Source organism: Nerophis lumbriciformis, linkage group LG35 (genome assembly GCF_033978685.3).
Source record: "Nerophis lumbriciformis linkage group LG35, RoL_Nlum_v2.1, whole genome shotgun sequence".
NCBI classification, from domain to species: domain Eukaryota; kingdom Metazoa; phylum Chordata; class Actinopteri; order Syngnathiformes; family Syngnathidae; genus Nerophis; species Nerophis lumbriciformis.
In genome coordinates this window covers 24,094,677-24,116,274 of record NC_084582.2, presented here as the reverse complement: position 1 = coordinate 24,116,274, position 21,598 = coordinate 24,094,677, and the positions used below count along the sequence as shown (strand labels likewise).

Below are 21,598 nucleotides of genomic sequence, written 5' to 3'. Positions count from 1 at the left end.
ACTTTAGGTACGTGTAGTACAACTTTAGGTACCTGTAATACAACTGTAGGTATGTGTAGTACGACTTTAGGTATGTATAGTACAACTTTAGGTACCTGTAATACAACTGTAGGTATGTGTAGTACGACTTTAGGTATGTATAGTACAACTTTAGGTACCTGTAATACAACTGTAGGTATGTGTAGTACAACTGTAGGTATGTGTAGTACAACTTTAGGTACCCGTAATACAACTGTAGGTACCTGTAGTACAACTTTAGGTACCCGTAATACAACTGTAGGTATGTGTAATACAACTGTAGGTATGTGTAGTACAACTTTAGGTATGTGTAGTACAACTTTAGGTACCTGTAGTACAACTTTAGGTATGTGTAGTACAACTTTAAGTATGCGTATTACAACTTTAGGTATGTGTAGTACAACTGTAGGTACGTGTAGTACAACTTTAGGTACCTGTAGTACAACTTTAGGTACGTGTAGTACAACTTTAGGTATTTGTAGTGCAACTTTAGGTATGTGTAGTGCAACTTTAGGTATGTGTAGTACGACTTTAGGTATGTGTAGTACAACTTTAGGTACCTGTAATACAACTGTAGGTATGTGTAGTACAACTTTAGGTATGTGTAGTACAACTTTTGGTATGTGTAGTACAACTTTAGGTACCTGTAGTACAACTTTAAGTATGTGTATTACAACTTTAGGTATGTGTATTACAACTTTAGGTATGTGTAGTACAACTTTAGGTACCTGTAGTACAACTTTAGGTACCTGTAGTGCAACTTTAGGGATGCGTAGTACAACTTTAGGTATGTGTAGTACGACTTTAGGTATGTGTAGTACAACTTTAGGTACCTGTATTACAACTGTAGGTATGTGTAGTACAACTTTAGGTATGTGTAGTACAACTTTAGGTACCTGTAGTACAACTTTAGGTACCTGTAATACAACTGTAGGTATGTGTAGTACAACTTTAGGTATGTGTAGTACAACTTTAGGTACCTGTAGTACAACTGTAGGTATGTGTAATACAACTGTAGGTATGTGTAGTACAACCTTAGGTACCTGTAGTACTACTTTAGGTATGTGTAGTACAACTTTAAGTATGTGTATTAAAACTTTAGGTATGTGTAGTACAACTGTAGGTACGTGTAGTACAACTTTAGGTACGTGTAGTACAACTTTAGGTACGTGTAGTACAACTTTAGGTATTTGTAGTGCAACTTTAGGTACGTGTAGTGCAACTTTAGGTATGTGTAGTACGACTTTAGGTATGTGTAGTACAACTTTAGGTACCTGTAATGCAACTGTAGGTATGTGTACAACTTTAGGTATGTGTAGTACAACTTTAGGTATGTGTAGTACAACTTTAGGTACCTGTAGTACAACTTTAAGTATGTGTATTACAACTTTAGGTATGTGTAGTACAACTTTAGGTATCTGTAGTACAACTTTAGGTATGTGTAGTACGACTTTAGGTGTGTGTAGTACAACTTTAGGTACCTGTAATTCAACTGTAGGTATGTGTAGTACAACTTTAGGTATGTGTAGTACAACTTTAGGTACCTGTAGTACAACTTTAGGTACCTGTAATACAACTGTAGGTCTGTGTAGTACAACTTTAGGTACCTGTAATACAACTGTAGGTATGTGTAGTACAACTTTAGGTACCTGTAAAACAACTGTAGGTATGTGTAGTACAACTTTAGGTACCTGTAGTACTACTTTAGGTATGTGTAGTACAACTTTAAGTATGTGTATTACAACTTTAGGGATGTGTAGTACAACTGTAGGTACGTGTAGTACAACTTTAGGTACATGTAGTACAACTTTAGGGTCGTGTAGTACAACTTTAGGGTCGTGTAGTACAACTTTAGGTATTTGTAGTACAACTTTAGGTACGTGTAGTACGACTTTAGGGATGTGTAGTACAACTTTAGGTACCTGTAGTACAACTTTAGGTACCTGTAGTACAACTTTAGGTACCTGTAGTACAAATGTAGGTACGTGTAGTGCAACTTTAGGTATGTGTAGTACGACTTTAGGTATGTGTAGTGCAACTTTAGGTACCTGTAATACAACTGTAGGTATGTGTAGTACAACTTTAGGTACCTGTAGTACAACTGTAGGTATGTGTAGTACAACTTTAAGTATGTGTATTACAACTTTAAGTATGTGTAGTACAACTTTAGGTACCTGTAGTACAACTTTAGGTATGTGTAGTACAACTTTAGGTATTTGTAGTGCAACTTTAGGTACGTGTAGTGCAACTTTAGGTATTTGTAGTACAACTTTAGGTACGTGTAGTAAAACTTTAGGTACGTGTAGTAAAACTTTAGGTATTTGTAGTACAACTTTAGGTATTTGTAGTGCAACTTTAGGTATTTGTAGTGCAACTTTAGGTATGTGTAGTACAACTTTAGGTACCTGTAGTACAACTGTAGGTATGTGTAGTACAACTTTAAGTATGTGTATTACAACTTTAGGTACGTGTAGTACAACTGTAGGTATGTGTAGTACAACTTTAAGTATGTGTATTACAACTTTAAGTATGTGTAGTACAACTTTAGGTACCTGTAGTACAACTTTAGGTATGTGTAGTACAACTTTAGGTATTTGTAGTACAACTTTAGGTACGTGTAGTGCAACTTTAGGTATTTGTAGTACAACTTTAGGTACGTGTAGTAAAACTTTAGGTACGTGTAGTAAAACTTTAGGTATTTGTAGTACAACTTTAGGTATTTGTAGTGCAACTTTAGGTATTTGTAGTGCAACTTTAGGTATGTGTAGTACAACTTTAGGTACCTGTAGTACAACTGTAGGTATGTGTAGTACAACTTTAAGTATGTGTATTACAACTTTAGGTACGTGTAGTACAACTGTAGGTATGTGTAGTACAACTTTAAGTATGTGTATTACAACTTTACGTATGTGTAGTACAACTTTAGGTATGTGTAGTACAACTTTAGGTATTTGTAGTACAACTTTAGGTACGTGTAGTAAAACTTTAGGTATTTGTAGTACAACTTTAGGTATTTGTAGTGCAACTTTAGGTATTTGTAGTGCAACTTTAGGTATGTGTAGTACAACTTTAGGTACCTGTAGTACAACTGTAGGTATGTGTAGTACAACTTTAAGTATGTGTATTACAACTTTAGGTACGTGTAGTACAACTGTAGGTATGTGTAGTACAACTTTAAGTATGTGTATTACAACTTTAAGTATGTGTAGTACAACTTTAGGTACCTGTAGTACAACTTTAGGTATGTGTAGTACAACTTTAGGTATTTGTAGTACAACTTTAGGTACGTGTAGTGCAACTTTAGGTATTTGTAGTACAACTTTAGGTACGTGTAGTAAAACTTTAGGTACGTGTAGTAAAACTTTAGGTATTTGTAGTACAACTTTAGGTATTTGTAGTGCAACTTTAGGTATTTGTAGTGCAACTTTAGGTATGTGTAGTACAACTTTAGGTACCTGTAGTACAACTGTAGGTATGTGTAGTACAACTTTAAGTATGTGTATTACAACTTTAGGTACGTGTAGTACAACTGTAGGTATGTGTAGTACAACTTTAAGTATGTGTATTACAACTTTAAGTATGTGTAGTACAACTTTAGGTATGTGTAGTACAACTTTAGGTATTTGTAGTACAACTTTAGGTACGTGTAGTAAAACTTTAGGTATTTGTAGTACAACTTTAGGTATTTGTAGTGCAACTTTAGGTATTTGTAGTGCAACTTTAGGTATGTGTAGTAAAACTTTAGGTATTTGTAGTACAACTTTAGGTATTTGTAGTACAACTTTAGGTATGTGTAGTAAAACTTTAGGTATTTGTAGTACAACTTTAGGTATTTGTAGTACAACTTTAGGTATGTGTAGTAAAACTTTAGGTATTTGTAGTACAACTTTAGGTATTTGTAGTACAACTTTAGGTATGTGTAGTAAAACTTTAGGTATTTGTAGTGCAACTTTAGGTACAGTAGTGCTAGCATACGGCTGCTGTTGTTGTGCTGCTCCGGAGTGACGACAGTGTCGCACGATTTTGCCGTAAAACCTTAAATCTGGCGCAAGCGCAAAAGTACATCGAATGATGTAAATAAAGAGGCGTGACAAGTGACGTAACATTACCTCATCACCTGTCGATCATCGACGCCATCTTTTATGGGATGACAACAGGTCATTTATCCAGCATATACGAACAAATAAAAAAGATTAACATTTATTTACAATGACTATTTATTTGTATTTACATTAAATGACTTGAAGTCACAAATACAAGCTGCGAATTCAAACGTATATTCAGCGACATTATAAAAGTATACTATTCACCGTGAGAAGAATGACACAGAAAGTCAAAGTTAGCAATCTCATTTAATCTTCCCCCCTCAGCTTGGAATCACTGTAGTACATAAGTTACATTTTGCTGTCTCAAATTTCACAGGTTCACTTTTTTCCCCTCCTCCCCTCTTCAAACTTCCAGTTTGACTTCCTGCTCGTATCAAACAAACAAAAACAAAACAACAAAAAGCAGATTGTATTATACAAAAATGCAAACCAATTTTCACACAGTGAATTCTCTTACAAAGTCAAAATGGCGTTATAATGGCTACATCCACATTGGAGGAAGATAATTCTAGACATTCCTTAATGGAGTATAATATACATATAAAACCTTTTTTATTCTTGCTGAAATCAAACCGGTACCTTAATTTAAGAGATATTTTACAAGGGGAGTAATCATATAAAAAAGTCATTAGAATTTGCCCACAAAGTCGGGGAATAAAAGGTGAGCCTCGAACAGCAGTAACAGGGTCAGTGGTCAAAAGTGGAAGTGACTAACAGGCAGTAGGCAGCACTTGCCCTCCCTTCAATTCAATTATTTTGCTACTCACTACATGCAGTAATCCCAACTGACATTGCATGTCAATTGTCCAAAAACCAAAGGTGTTTACTGTTTATAGCACTTGACTGAGCAAACAGCTCAACTAACGTCAATGTTCTCCTGCCACTGTTGATTTAAGACTTGGAGGTCAGAATATTCATTCTTTTGCAGAACGCCAAAAAAAAAAAGAGAAGCTACAAATCCAGCGAGCTCGATGACATTTCCTTGAAAAACAAAAAGGAAATAAAATTACATTGTGTTCTTTCAACTAAGTCTATTAGGACGTCACTCAGTCATGCCAATTAGAATTTAATATTAAGTGATCATACAGGAAAAAAAGGAACATTTAAGAGGAGCTGAGGCTATTTTTGTAAGTAAACTTCCCATGTATCCCCTCAGGGTGGGTTCGGATCAACCCCAACACTTTTCTAACACCTTAACATCTCCATCCAGTACAGCACAATTTGCGGGCAAAAAAAAACAAAAAACTGAGGGTACATTTTCTAAAACTACAAACTAACACGCACACACGCACACACACACAACTCCATAATTTCCCACCCAAAGTTACAGAATTGTCATGTCTTCTTGGGAAGCATAGCCTTTTATCTTTGTTTGAACACAAAAGATTACACACGTCAATGCGCACAGAAGTCCTTCGTCTGGGAAAGGATAAAGTCTGTGTTGGCAACCAGTGGACAGAAAAATCAAACCATGAAAAAAAAAAGAAAAAAAAGAACCTAATAAAAAATATCTTGCTGATTCTAAAGTAGAGATCATTTAATATAAATGCTGAGCGAGTAGAATAAGAGGTGGCACGTTAATAGTGCTTTAGTATATTAATGTATGTATACATACTTGTATGTATAAGTGAGCAGTGGACCTAATAAATGGAGCCGTGGGGGCAGCGGCCAGAGGATGGAGGTGTGGTTCAAAGGGGGATCCAGATGGACACACGGGCTCATCCTATTTGTGAAATTGTGCTGTGTCAGCAGTGAAGGTGTAACAGAATAGTTAAAGTTAAAGTTGAGGTTGACTTTAACTTTAATAGTGGTGATGGTGATGACAGCACTGGAGGAAGTGAACACCCCTGACAGCCTTCAGTCGGCCCCCAAAAAGCACAACAACGCAAAGCATGAAAACAGAATGGAAGAGAAAAGCCCAAAAGACACATGGGAAGGCAACTTCATAGAAGTTAGGCGAAGAAGTGAGGAGATAATCCCAATGGGGAGGCTTTGTGAGTGGCCAGATGAGAAGCTCTGAGGAGGGAAAGGGCTCCTTTGACCCTGACGCAGGAGGACACAGCCAGCCTGAGGATGTGCGTTCAGCCAAAGCTTTTTTTCTACTGTCATGTTTCCTGCTACCACATGAAAAGAAGCAATCGTTCCCTTATCAAGAAGATGCAATCTTTAAAACAGAATGCTTCCATTTAAATATTTAATATAGTGATGTTAAGTATGAAAAAAGACATAGCATGAAATCCTAAAAATGCATTAAAAAAAAAAAAATCATGCTTCTTGTGGCAACCAAGGCGGTGCTTTCCCTTCCCAGACCATCTGGATCTGTGCGAGCACTTTGTTGAAGGACTCTGGGGGAGCATGCTGCTGTCTCCTCGTCACCACACCAATATTCCTGACTGCCGTCTACATCAAATGTGGCGTGGGGATGAGGCATGTGTGCAGAAAGTAACAGCGCCACTGTCATCACCACCCTATTCCTCTCCTCATATACTGAATGTTAAATCTAGATTATTTAAAAGGGAGAAAGAAAAGTGAAGGAACACCAAAAACACACAAGAACTGTTATCATATGCCCTGGTTTCCAGGCGAGGAAAGTCATTAAAAAAAGCTCATTCACAGAACAAAAAGAAAGAAAATTCATATCACGGCAGATACTGCTCATCTTCTAAATAGAACGTGTGTGTGTGTGTGTGTGTGTGTGTGTGTGTGTGTGTGTGTGTGTGTGTGTGTAAGCGTGTACTGCTTAAGAGCAGGAATGAACAACCCCGTTCTTCTGCATTTCTGACCCCGTGGCGACCGGGTCAGAACACAGGCTCAACGTAGACGTCTTGTTTGTCAGCGACAGCATGGACCCGCCCACTGCACCTTCTTGCAGACTGTTGGAGCCGTTGGACACCTCGCTGCAGCCACAGAACACAGGACAAGACATCTGAGGAGGGGCTCGTGTGGTCAAAAGTTTACATAGACTTGTAAAGAACATAATGTCATGGCTGTCTTGAGTTTACAATAATTTCTACAACTCTTATTTTTTTGTGATAGAGTGATTGGAGCACATACTTGTTGGTGACAAAAAACATCCATGAAGTTTGGTTCTTTTATGAATTTATTATGGGTCTATTGGAAATGTGACCAAATCTGCTGGGTCAAAAGTATACATACAGCAATGTTAATATTTGGTTACATGTCCCTTGGCAAGTTTCACTGCAATAAGGCACTTTTGGTAGCCATCCACAAGCTTCTGCTTGAATTTTTGACCACTCCTCTTGACAAAATTGGTGCAGTTCAACTAAATATGTTGGGTTTCTGACATGGACTTGTTTCTTCAGCATTGTCCACACGTTTCATCTGACATCACATGGACAAAGATAAGATCTTGTGGAGGAAAGTTCTGTGGTCAGATGAAACAAAAATTTAGCTGTTTGGCCACAATACCCAGCAATATGTTTGGAGGAGAAAAGGTGAGGCCTTTAATCACAGGAACACCATTCCTACCGTCAAGCATGGTGGTGGTAGTATTATGCTCTGGGCCTGTTTTTCTGCCAATGGAACTGGTGCTTTACAGAGAGTAAATGGGACAATGAAAAAGGAGGATTATCTCCAAATTCTTCAGGACAACCTAAAATCATCAGCCCGGAGGTTGGGTCTTGGCGCAGTTGGGTGTTCCAACAGGACAATGACCCCAAACACACGTCAAAAGTGGTAAGGGAATGGCTAAATCAGGCTAGAATTAAGGTTTTAGAATAGCCTTCCCAAAGTCCTGACTTAAACGTGTGGACAATGCTGAAGAAACAAGTCCATGTCAGAAAACCAACAAATTTAGCTGAACTGCACCAATTTTGTCACGAGGAGTGGTCAAAAATTCAAGCAGAAGCTTGTGGATGGCTACCAAAAGCGCCTTATTGCAGTGATACTTGCCAAGGGACATGTAAGCAAATATTAACATTGCTGTATGTATACTTTTGACCCAGCAGATTTTCAGTAGACCCATAATAAATTCATAAAACAACCAAACTTCATGAATGTTTTGTGTGACCAAATATGTGGTCCAATCACTCTATCACAAAAAAATAAAAGTTGTAGAAATGATTGGAAACTCAAGACAGCCATGACATTATCTTTCACAAGTGTATGTAAACTTTTGACCACAACTGTAGATGTTGAACTCACCCCAGAGCAAGGGAGATCTCTTCAAGCTGAGTCTTGTGCTCAGGTTGTCCATTCTCTGCAGGTTTCATCTTGTACTGCTGGACCTCGTGGGCCACTTGGTTCTCCTGGTAATGAAGAGTCCTGAGCATCAGTTTCTGACTTAGGTACTGGTTAATGTTAATCAATAATTCAACTTTTCAATGTTATAACTAAGGGTGTCCCAATCTGCAGCATGTTTACTTCTAAAAGACAGTAACATCTAAATGTCCTCCAATGAGCACACAAGGTTGGTCTTTTCTTGTATTTCAATCAAGTCATTTACAAAAGGAAAACATGGTGGGCTATAAACTGCAAGGAAATAGCAGCTACGCAACAGCTGATCACACTATAGCACACGTGGTATATAAGAGGTGTCCTTAGATAAACAATATTGCTGTCTAAATAAAACACATTTGTCCAAATAAACAATCATGCATGTATAAATTATTGTGGCAATAGGTGTCGCCAAAACAACCAAATAGCCCCTCCACTTCAACATAATTAAAGTGGAACTGCACTTTTTTCACCATCATTATGAGAGACAAGAACACACGTCTTTTTTTAAAGGATTTTAAAGATGATAAACACTTGCAAGATGCAGCTATTGAGAGTCACCGTTGTAGCCTTCAAAGTCTCTAAAACAACTTCAAAACACTCCATCAACCTTTATATATACACACTGCAAGTATATATGAAATGTAGTAACAGACACCTTCAAACCAATGTAATATGTACAATATACACTATACACACTGCAAGTATATATGTAATGTAGTAACAGACACCTTCATAACAATATGTAATATGTGCAATATTTACTGTATTTTGGTCCTTTCATGCACAGCCGGAACTAGTACTTCGGCGGATTGATTTCATATTCCATAGCAGAGCACTTCCAACTTCACACAACAAATTTGTTCCTGCTCCCGGAATCAAACGCGAGTGTGTTGTAATCATGGCAGACTTGGTAACAAACAACAAAGACGACTATTTTTGGACAAATGAGGATTCACAACCTTATCTTTTTGAAGCTGAATATACTACGGATGCTTATAGAAGCGAGCACAAAGAGGCTGAAACGTTGGAGCAGACAGAAGCCCAGAGAGTGTGACATGGTCAGGCTGCAAATCTGGAACTTTGAGCAAAGCTACGCCAAATTAATGGAGTGCTTACCCAAATCAACTGGAAACGTCTACGGCCAGCTGGACCAAACGGACAACTGTCCATCGAGTAAGTCACTATACTATTGATCATGATACATGCAGCACTTCACTGTACACTACAGTACATACACTGTCTGGCTAGCTGTGTACAAACAAAACATGAAATAATACTTTACAGATACCGTACTGTAATATGATTCATGTTTTTCACTCAGTACAGATTGGTGTTTTATTGCATTGTGTTGTGCATTACACTCTCAAACGTGTTTCGTGCTGACGTAGAAGCTAGCTTATCTTTTTCTATAGTTAGCTTCTACGGCTAATACCGTAGCATGTCGATGTGTTAGTACACTACAAAAAGAGTTCCTCAGTTTTCACTCTTACAATATGAATGTTGTTACAGTTTGGTTATTATACAGGTTATAGAATGTAAATTAAGTATTATTGACGGTTTTTGAATGCATTTTTAAAGTAATTGAGATGTAAAATGGATTGCTACCATTAGCTGCATTGCTAGCCACCTAGAACGAGCCAACTTTCATGTTAAAAAGCGATAAAAAAAAATAAAAAAATTGTGTATTCTTGTCTCAATGATCGTGAATGATAAGGCAAAATTCCAAAACAAGTGCAGTTCCCCTTTGAAGACAGAATAAATCCACTCCGGAGGGTTAATAATATTAGGGTTTTTCATGACTAACATTGTTCTCAAAATAATTTCACTTGATCTTTTCTAACATGCCACACTAACAATTATAAATGTATTAGGCTTGGGCAATATGGCCTTAAATATTTTTTTGATTTTTTTCCACAAAAAAAGTAGATTTAGATGAAGTAGATTTAGATTGTGTTTTTTCCTCCTACTTTTTAAAGAAACCAAAGAATACAAATGACAGAGATAATCAAAAACAAGTTTTGCTTTTAATTGATCAAAAACTAGTAGTTTGAGATGACATTGCATACAATGCATCTTACTCTTAGCTAAATTCAAATGTGTATAATGTTCTTTTTGGACTAGATATAAATTATACTTTTTATGCAATGGTTTTCAAATAAAGAGCTTCCTGTGGAAGGCAATACTTCCGCTTGAATAAAAAACGTATATAAACAATGTAGCATTGCACATTGCTAGCAAATAAATAATAATCTCCAACATTGAGAATAAAGTTCAAAATAAAACTTCTGTATTGAAAAAAAATACTACGTAAATAAAAATGTAGCATTGCACATGCATGCACATAAATATTAATCTGCAAATAAATAATAATCTCCAACACTGAGAATAAAGTGCAAACTAAAAACTTCTGTATTGAAAAAAATACTATGTAAATAAAAATGTAGCATTGCATGCAAATAAATAAACTCAAATAAACCAATTAAGATACCAATAATCATTAAATAGTAATAAAAATCAATCAGATCTATAAAGTTCACATCTAAAACGTTTATTGCAAATAAGTAAAAAAGTAAAACATTGAGGTAGCTATATAGTTTTAGTAAGTAAATAAACAGGCTTTTCAATGAGGTATTCTGGGATCCTTGTTAGTGTGTAGGGATGCTAAAGACAATGTACACTGCACATGATTGAATACAGCTGGACGTGCAGAGCGACTGCTTTAGTGGTCATTCTGTGCATTGTTCTCCTTTCTCGTCATACTTTGCACATTGTGTAAATGATTCCACCACATTTAACTGTTTATTAGGTGGAGTTTGTTGCGGTCTTGTTTGCCTAAATAGTTGCTTTTCTACCACTCGGCCCGATGCCGTTTCAGGTGCTGGAATAAGTTTGTTGTGCCGTTGCCTTTTTTAAATAATTTTTGCAGCGTAGTCATTTGTTCCATTCTAAAGCACTGACAACATTTTTCTTTTCTTTGGAACAAACGTCTCGCACTTGTTAGCATTAGCCATGGTTTACTAGATTTGTGAATCTCCGCTAAGGAAGTAAGGGGGAGAGCGAGGGATCATGGGGCCAAAAAATATGCAGAGCAAGAGGAGAAAAACATGTTTTTTTTTTATTTCTTAAATCGTCTGCAACAAAAACTTGAATTTATCGATAAAATCGTATTGCCCAGGCCTAAAATGTATGGATGAGATACATCGGAAATATGGCTCCAATATCACTCCACAGATGACAGCTGTGTAAAATAGGCTTTGCTGCACTTATTAAAAGATCCTCTTAAAGAAGTGTAGCTTGTGCTCGTGTCCTCCCCACTCCTTTGTTATGTTGTTGTTTCTGATATTAAAGAGATTAGATTAAATTTTAAGTACCAGTAGAGTGGAAAGACAAGTTGCCTCTTTATTGAAGCTATTATCATATAAATTTCATTTATGACACCTGAAGACTTCCAAAGTAAAAAAATGGTTTGTCTGCGTTAGCGCTTAAAATAACATCACTAATGGTTTGGTTAATATTCAGGTCACAGTATGTATGAAAAGTATTGTTGGCGGGTTTTGGATGGTTATTTAGAGCAGTGGTCCCCAACCTTTTTGTAGCTGCGGACCGGTCAACGCTTGAAAGATTGCCCCGCGGACCGGGGGGGGTGTGATTTTTTTTTTTTTAATAAAGAAATACAATCATGTGTGCTTACGGACTGTATCCCTGCAGACTGTATTGATATACATTGATACATAGTGTATATATTGTGTTTTTATGTTGATTTAATAATAAAATAAAATAAAAACAATTTTTTTTTTTTTCCCCCCTTGTGCGGCCCGGTACCAATCGGTCCGCGGACCACTGATTAAGAGGATTTTGTGGACAAAATAGAGAGCCCCCATTGACTACATTGTTAGCAGACTTTTTATGAGACAAATATGTGTTCATGTCTTATAGAGATTGGGAATGATAGACAGTACATCTCTCTAATTTTTGCATATTTTACTGATACTATCTTTGGTCAGAGTGCAGAAGCGTTCCCATTGTGATGTCAATCTCCAAAAATAGCCGAAGGTATTCAGAGCAGAATCTTTAAAATGGCTGACTGAATTTGTGGCATTTTATGATGTTTAAGTGGTGTTTTTACATACTTTGCGGATTCTAAATACAATTGGATTTACTGGATACAATGAAACACAATTAAGCATATAAAGTCAACTTATTTTTCCACTCTACTGCTACTTTAATAATTTAGGCGTATGCAGAATACGGAACAGTAATAATTAGGGCTGAAACGACGCGTCGACATAGTCGACGTCATCGGTTACGTAAATACGTCGAGGACGTTTTTGTTCGTCGACGCGTCGCATATTTACGTCACACTACCGTCATGGCGGAGCGCAAAGCAGACGATGCGAGCGGTGCGAGCAAGGGGAAAAAAACACGCCAAAAGTCGTCAAAAGTGTGGGAGTATTTCAATAAACGACCTAAGAAGAAACGCTACTTTTACTCCGCTACTTTTATCTAGATTCAGCTCGCTACTAATTTTTATCGATCTGTTAATGCACGCTTTGTTTGTTTTGGTCTGTCAGACAGACCTTCAAAGTGCCTGCCTTACTGGTGACGTTTCACTTCGTTCCACCAATCAGATGCAGTCACTGGTGACGTTGGACCAATCAAACAGAGCCAGGGGTCACATGACCTGACTTAAACAAGTTGAAACAAGTTATTCGGGTGTTACCATTTAGTGGTCAATTGTACGGAATATGCACTGTACTGTGCAATCTACTAATAAAAGTTCCAATCAATCAATCAATCAAAAGTGTGAAGGAAAAAAGACCGTATTTCAACCGTACACCCCGTCAAAAGCCTAAAGACTGACTGCACAGTTCCTGTCTTCACAATAAAAGTCCCGCTCCATCGCGCCTGCACTTTCAAAAAAAGAGTCTCCGAAAGCCAGCGCAAACAAGCTAGCAAGCTACGGAGTTTGCCGCCAATGTATTTCTTGTAAAGGGTATAAAAACGAATATGGAAGGTGGACAAATAAGATGCCAAAAAACAACTACTTTCATGTGGTATTAGACAGAAAGGAGGAACTTTTTTTCTCCTCCATTTGAAAACGTGGACATTACCAGCACTACTGTCTGATTGCAATCAATGCAAGTCATCAGAATCAGGTAATACACCAACTTATATTCTTGTCTTCATGAAAGAAAGGAATCTATATGTTAAACATGCATGTATAATTATTAAAACACCTTTAACATGTAAACAAAAACGGCAAAATAAATAAATATAAATTATATACTGTATATATCAATGTATGTATATATATATATATGTATATATATATATATATATATATATATATATATATATATATATACATATATATATATATATGATATGTGTGTGTATGTTACTCAGTACTTGAGTAGTTTTTTCACAACATACTTTTTACTTTTACTCAAGTAAATATTTGGGTGACTACTCCTTACTTTTACTTGAGTAATAAATCTCTAAAGTAACAGTACTCTTACTTGAGTACAATTTCTGGCTACTCTACCCACCTCTGCTAATAATGTTGTTGTATGCACACTGTGTCGAGCGGAAATGGCCTATCATAGCAGCACAACGGCAGCGTTCTTGCCATCACCATCAACTAGTCAATCGTCCGCGTGAGTATACGTTGTCATCATTACACAAAAACATGAATGTGTCATTTGTATCTGCGTTGTAAATTCATAAACTAAAGCACCGTTTCGCTCTGAGAGGAGAGTTTGGCGTGCCTGTTCAGTGTTTACAAAGACGCGCTCCTCTTTAACGCTAACGTTAATTAGTTGTGCAAATACCTTTTACAACATTAACAGTTACGTATACTATGTACAAACGAACAATTAACTTTCACTTTAATTATACTATCATTGTTGTGTTATTAAGCAAAATAAGCAAAAGTTTTACTTTTGTTGAAATATTTACACTGTTGTTACAGAATATTTAGTTTTGCACTTTTTTGTATTGGATGTTTATCTTTATTTTTACACATTTTAGCAAATAAGCAATACTTTTACTTTTGTTGAAATGTTTACACTGTTGTTACAGAATATTTCCGTTTTGCACTTTTTTGAATTGGATGTTTACCGGTATCTTTATTTTTGCACATTTTAAAGCAAAATAAGCAATACTTTTACTTTAGAAATGCTTATACTATTGCAGAATATTAAGATTTGCACTGGATGTTTACTTTTATATTTGCACATTAAAAAGCAAATAAGCTACTTTTAATTTTGTTAAATGTTAAAGTTTTAAATGTTTACATTGTTACAGAATATTTTGTCATGTTGTTGTCAATGTTGACTGAGTGGCCATACTTTTTTTTTTGTAAATAAAAGCCATGCTTTTTGAAAAAACTGGCCTACATTTATTTTTTCATCTTCATTTTAAATAAAAAAATAATCGGTAAAAGGAAAAATAATCTATAGATTAATCGAAAAAAAATAATCTATAGATTAACCGATTAATCGAAAAAATAATCTATAGATTAATCGATAGAAAAATAATCGTTAGCTGCAGCCTTAGTAATAATACAGAATCGATTACAATGGTGCAGAATTACAATGTATATAGTATGTGTGAAAAGTAAAGATTGACCGATTATCAGAAGATTGTGCCTTTCCTTCTGCAAAAGTGCAGCTGAGATAGCAGCTCCAATAGGGACAAGCGGTAGAAAATAGATGAATAGATTTCCCATATTTTGAAATGCAAATGTTGATGCGCCTCTGACCTTCAGTATACACATGTAATAAAGGAGTTTTTGAAATCCCCCGATTAAGGCTGAAACGACGCGTCGACGTAGTCGACGTCATCGGTTACGTAAATACGTCGACGCCGTTTTTATGCGTCGAAGCGTCGCATATTTACGTCACACTGACGCGTCATGGCGGAGCGCAAAGCAGATGATGCGAGCGGTGCGAGCGAGGGAAAAAAAGCACGCCAAAAGTCGTCAAAAGTGTGGGAGTATTTCAATAAACGGCCTAATAATGTTGTAGCGGCGAACAGCTGTCTCGTCAGCTGACGCGCGAGCTCGCAACCGTGGCTGTTTAGCAACCAGCCAAACCCCACTTAATAAAATTATATTTTATCTTAGAGCACATCCGCCTCCCTATTCACCTAGGCAACCCCAGGAAATGTATATAATTCGGCATTATTTCGGCCAGTCGGCTTATAAAATCAGAGCCGATCAGTTTACGTTCACGCGCAGGTATAACGCGGCGCGCTCCCGTCTCATCTGCTGGTGCGCGAGCCCAGTAATTAGACAGCTTTGTCAAATCAAGGAGTACAAAAGACGCTAGCGCAGAGTGGAAAAAGGTTTAGTTCATTACAGATAACCAAGAGTTGTGCCAAAAGTATGTAAGATTTAATATTTCTCTTTGTGGGTGTGGCGCACCTGTTGCGCTGTTGAGATTGGGGGGGCGGGGGGGGGGTTGTGTGCATGTAGCGTGCTTAGACTGGAGGCTAAATACACACAGTGTGTTATGTAACTGTTGTTTAGTGTTGATATTCTTTGCTTAGTTTGATAAATGTTGGAGCAGTTTGCTTCATCAGGAGGGTGAAGTCGCTCAACTTAAAGTGTTGGATTTAAGTGTGTTGGATCATTGGCTGCTGGTGAGGTTTCACTGCTAAATTAATAATATATTTATATTGAATATGGATTTTAAATATGTATCTAAATAGGTGGTTAATTGGTTAGGTATTTATGTATTTGCATATTGGGTTTTCTGTTGCATTTATCTATTGTGTTTCTGGGTTTAATTGTATTTTATATGTATCTTGGTGCATTTATGTTGAGACAATTTATTTAAAATCTGTTTTAACTTAAAGGGAAAAGATGTGTCCATTTTCTTGCACTTGTTTAATGGTTAAGAGTTTGATAGCCTAATTAATAATTGTAAATTATGGGATTGATAATTGATTGATTTTTTACAGCATGTTAATCTTGTGGTGTTTTGTCCTTAAAGGTTTTTCACCTGCTAAAGGCTACTAAAGGCTACTAAAGACAGCCAATGACAGCTAAAGAAACTAAAGTCTAACACTGCTAAAGACTGCTAAAAAGACTAAAGAAGAAAAAAGAAGCTGTTTCTTCGTTGGAAAAACTGTTGCAAACTAAAGGAAAATAAAAGGAAAACGTAACTACGGTCTGGTCTTTTGAGTGAAATCCAGAAGCCACATTCAGCATTGGTACATCCCTTCAAGTGTGGGATAAGCACAGCGAAAAAAGCAAAACACTTGACAGTTGTTTTATGCACACTGTGTCGAGCGGAAATGGCCTATCATAGCAGCACAACGGCTATGAACGAACATTTGAAAAGAAAACACCCGACAGCGTTCTTGCCATCACCATCAACTAGTCAGTCGTCCGCGTGAGTATACGTTGTCATCATTACACAAAAACATGAATGTGTCATTTGTATCTGCGTTGTAAATTCATAAACTAAAGCACCGTTTCGCTCTGAGAGGCGCGTTTGGCGTGCCTGTTCAGTGTTTACAAAGACGCGCTCCTCTTTAACGCTAACGTTAATTAGTTGTGCAAATACCTTTTACAACATTAACAGTTACATATACTATGTACAAACGAACAATTAACTTTCACTTTAATCATACTATCATTGTTGTGTTATTAAGCAAAATAAGCAATACTTTTACTTTTGTTGAAATGTTTACACTGTTACAGAATATTTCGTTTTGCACTTTTTTGTATTGGATGTTTATCTTTATTTTTGCACATTTTAAAGCAGAATAAGCAATACTTTTACTTTAGAAATGCTTATACTATTGCAGAATATTAAGATTTGCACTGGATGTTTACTTTTATATTTGCACATTAAAAAGCAAATAAGCTACTTTTAATTGTGTTAAATGTTAAAAGATTTAAATGTTTACATTTTAGTGAATTATATTTATGTAGCGCTTCTCTAGTGACTCAAAGCGCTTTACATAGTGAAACCCAATATCTAAGTTACATTTAAACCAGTGTGGGTGGCACTGGGAGCAGGTGGGTAAAGTGTCTTGCCCAAGGACACAACGGCAGTGACTAGGATGGCGGAAGCGGGGATCGAACCTGCAACCCTCAAGTTGCTGACACGGCCACTCTACCAACCGAGCTATACCGCCCATTGTTACAGAATATTTTGTCATGTTGTTGTCAATGTTGACTGAGTGGCCATACTTTTTTTTTTTGTAAATAAAAGTCATGCCTTTTGAAAAAACTGGCCTACATTTATTTTTTCATCTTCATTTTAAATAAAAAAATAATCGGTAATAGGAAAAATAATCTATAGATTAATCGAAAAAATAATCTATAGATTAACCGATTAATCGAAAAAAAAATAATCTATAGATTAATCGATAGAAAAATAATCGTTAGCTGCAGCCTTACCCCCGATGTTTTTTGGTGCTAAATTACCCACAACATTAGCGCTGCATAAAACATTATGTTGCTACTGGTCCGACATTTCCTAAAAAAAAATAAAAACTTAAAGCTCTGTCCAGCGTGCTCACTGACATAGTAGTCATGTTTAGCTAACTTTTACTGCATATAAATATTGGGTCCAAATATCAGTTATCGGCCTCCTTCACTAATATTTATCAGTAGTGAACCTGAAAAAACATACTGATCAATCACTCGTAAAAAAAAAAGTGGATAACATGCACAGTAGCACTTACGTAGCCAATCAGAGACACATCACATTAGCATTGAAGCTAGACACACAAATAATGGTGTTCACAATATGGCTCACTAAAAGCCCTTTTAAAATGTCAACATTTTTGCATCAAGGCAAGATTTTGGACAAAACACTTCAAATACGGTACCCAAATAACACTTTTAGTCCTCTGAGAACGATTTAAAAGAGTTATTAGTATATTATAACTTTAATCAACAACAGTTTGTTATTCTCATCCTTACCATAGCAATTTCTCGGGTCCTTTTCCCAATCTCTCTCTCCACCTGGTGAAGCTCCAGGCTTAGCTGTTCACTGGAAACGGTCGCTGCACTTGCACCCCCTGCGGGCCACTTAGGGGGCTGTTGATGCGACTGAGAGGTGACTGCCTGGCCTTGGTTGCTGGACACAGGTTGGCCAGCCAAGGCGCTGGCTTCTCTCTGTAGCAATAAAGAGTTACTGGCAGCCTGCAATACGGAGAGCGAATGTCATCCCAAAAAAATACAATTCTGGTAATATTTAGGATACTTGGGCTGCACGATTATGGCCAAAATAATCATGATTCTTTAGCGATATTCAGGGTTTCCCCTAGATTGCAAGGATACTTGTGGCGATGGAGGCAATGGCGTCCTTGTATAATTTGCTATGATGTGATTTTCAATAAAAAGGCTCAAAAATGTACACATACATTTCAAAACAACTATTATTTAGTATTAACACATTTTTATATTATATCATTTTGCTATATTTTCAATTGTTGCTGCTTATTGTGCAATGTACTTTGTTAAGAATTGTCTTGAGACTTGGGTCTTTCTTTATTAAAAATGACAAGCAACAAATCTAGCATCTTTTTCTGCTGTTATAATTGAATGTGCTCGTGTTTCAAGACTCTACTTGTGTGCCTCGATGTCTTCAACAAAAAGCGAGCTCCAGTGAGCATGACGTCACACTTGCTTTGCACTGCTGCTCCAGTTGGACTCTCTCCTTAAAATCCGCCACTGCACATTTTGTAGCTCACTGTCCGCAGGTATATCAACATTGCAGCCATGCTGACTACGCCCCAAACAATTGCGTGTGTCTTGTTTACGCCATCACAACATCCACGCTGTTTTCGGTGATCAAAGTCTTTTATCGGTGGCCAAATTTCCGTTAATAATAGGCTATATATATCCATTCATACTCCAATGACTTATTGGTGGTAATGTTTTATGTTTGTGTAGTTTGAATTTGAGGTTAGTTTTTTCATGGAAGCCTTGTGTGTCTGGGGAAGCACAGAGACAAAAGTGTTTGCACGGGAGGTAAAAAGTGTTGGAATTGGGCTGGTTGTTAAAAACGTCAGACTTTTGACTTTTTCTGAAGACTAAAATTTACTATATTATATATATTATTATATCCACGCAAAAAAACCTTATTTATACGGTGTGGCGGCGATGATATTGCTGTGGCCACCATCAGTTACATTAGATAGATAGATAGTATTTTATTGATTCCTTCAGGAGAGTTCCCTTTAGGGGAAACCCTGATATTGAAACCATGATTACTTGTTTTTCTGGTCCCCGTAGCCATCTCGTTTAAAAAGGACGAGTAAGATAATAAATTAACTCATGTTAAGCAATCAACTTACTCATCAGGTCCCAGGGTGCATGAATGTGACGTTATCATGCAATTTGTAATAAAAATAGTTTAATAAAAGGTCTAAATACTATTAATATATTTGAAGGCAAATCTTTGTGTTTTTAATCATTGTTAGAATTACCATTTTATTTTTTTCTCATTATACGATCTCTTTAGCTCTGTTTATTCAGGGCCATAAAAAATACAGCCATGCTCCTGAAACATGTATATGACAAAGTACAAAAATATAGCATTGTTTAGAGTAACGATTATACTCATGTTGGAGTTCTTCAATGCGCAATTGCATTTCCACATTCCCTGGATTCACACAACTGCACAAATGCAGAGGGGTGCATGTATTTCAATGGAGAGCGCGTTTCGCGTGTATGCAATCGATGGAAAAGACTCTATGTACCGTAGTCTGATGGTTAGCCGTTAGTCCTGCTATTGCGACTTCCAGGAAACAAGCATAACGGTGTTGTGCAGGCGTCCATACTTGTTGCCATTTAACAACAGCGGTGTGGTTTTTAACGCATGCCGAGGACTCGACGAAAATATAACGAGGCAACCGTCAATGTTAATGCTGGCCGGCATGATCATGGAGCTCTGTGTGCATACACAATGGCCTCTGGCGTGGGCAGCTCTCACTTCACTGGGCTTCAAGATAAGCTGCTGTTGCCTTTCTGCCACCACAGCTGTGTAAGTGCTTGATTTGATATGCAGTATAGCCTGCTTTTTAAAGGTTAATCGTGGCAGCCAAAATCGTGATCGTGACTACAATGTACTGAATTTTACAGCACCGCAAGAAACAATTAAACTCTTTAACAAAAATACTTGGAATTAGCTTTGAAGTCAAATGCAGAATGCCCTGAATCGTCTTCCAAACCTAACACAGGCTTCTATCTAATAGCTAGCCGAGAACATTTACCTCCATGCTGTGCATCTGCGTCTGTTGGTTGATCTGCTGGGTGACCTGCTGCAGCTCAATCTTCAACTGTTCTCTGTCCGAGGCTGCCATGGGTGGTGCGCTGAGATCAAGAGGCAGCGAGACATTCATGAAATTTGCACAAGAATTTTGATATGAGAGAAAAAACTGGGCTCACCGCTCACTGAAGGATCCCTGAGAGGAAGAGGACGTTTGGTGGGAGGGATATGAAGCTCCACCCCATCCTGGATGACTTCCATATGTATATTCTGCTGGAATGGAAATTATTTACAAATATATGAAGTCAAACTGTAATGCGTGAACGATGTAAAGCCAACAGATTGGTGCAGAGACACCAAATCTTACCAGGCATAGCCATGTGTTTAGAGTTTGCGTTTTGGGGAGTGGAAGCCATGGCTTGGACAGGTCCAGTTGTCTGGTAACCTGTCTTGGAGGTGCGGGAGATGGCACCAAAGCGTGACACAGTCGGTTGAGGACCAAACGGAATAATGGGGTCATCATCCTTGACCTCTGCACCCCTCCGAGGGGCTTCCAGTGATGGGTCTCTCAAAACTTTAGTATCCACATTCTGATGGACGGCAAGAAAAGTTAATAAATAAAAATGCCTTTAGTTTAGCTCTAACACGTAGCTTTGAATAGGTTACCTGTTCAAAGTCTAGGAGTAAAACAAAAATATAACTCACCATCATCTCCATGGCACCGGGACCCATTACATCTTTGGGTTTGGCATCCTTGGTGCCAATGTAGGAGCTGATGGTATCACAAGACCAAGGAGAGTACTGGCCGGCATAATCTGGCTCTCTGCATTTCCTAATGGTCTTGGTGCTTTCATCACCATACTGCAAAATACAACAAAAAGACTGTTGAATAAAATGCGATCTAAACAGATTTAGCTCAACCTTTACAACTGTTCATTTTATAAGATCCACATTAACTGCTGCGAGAGCAGCAACTTCTTTCCGGGGTCCAACATTTCA

At 37.3% G+C, this 21,598-nt stretch overlaps 1 protein-coding gene across 4 annotated transcripts in view; it reads right to left on the bottom strand.

Annotated features, from left to right (window-relative positions):
• Positions 1 to 4,351: 4,351 nt before the first annotated feature.
• Positions 4,352 to 21,598, bottom strand: part of rc3h1b (ring finger and CCCH-type domains 1b) — a 39,191-nt gene continuing 21,944 nt past the window's right edge. Inside the window, exons 14-20 of one of the 4 annotated variants that reach the window (XM_072912356.1) lie at positions 21,305 to 21,460; positions 20,967 to 21,189; positions 20,779 to 20,872; positions 20,604 to 20,703; positions 18,307 to 18,528; positions 8,289 to 8,392; positions 4,352 to 7,021 (exon numbers count right to left, since the gene is read on the bottom strand). In XM_072912356.1, the coding sequence (XP_072768457.1) occupies positions 6,865 to 7,021; positions 8,289 to 8,392; positions 18,307 to 18,528; positions 20,604 to 20,703; positions 20,779 to 20,872; positions 20,967 to 21,189; positions 21,305 to 21,460 (1,056 nt within the window). In that variant the 3' untranslated portion in view covers positions 4,352 to 6,864. The remainder of the gene's footprint in view (positions 7,022 to 8,288; positions 8,393 to 18,306; positions 18,529 to 20,603; positions 20,704 to 20,778; positions 20,873 to 20,966; positions 21,190 to 21,304; positions 21,461 to 21,598) is intronic. The other 3 variants (XM_072912358.1, XM_072912357.1, XM_061928080.2) reach the window with 3 other exon arrangements.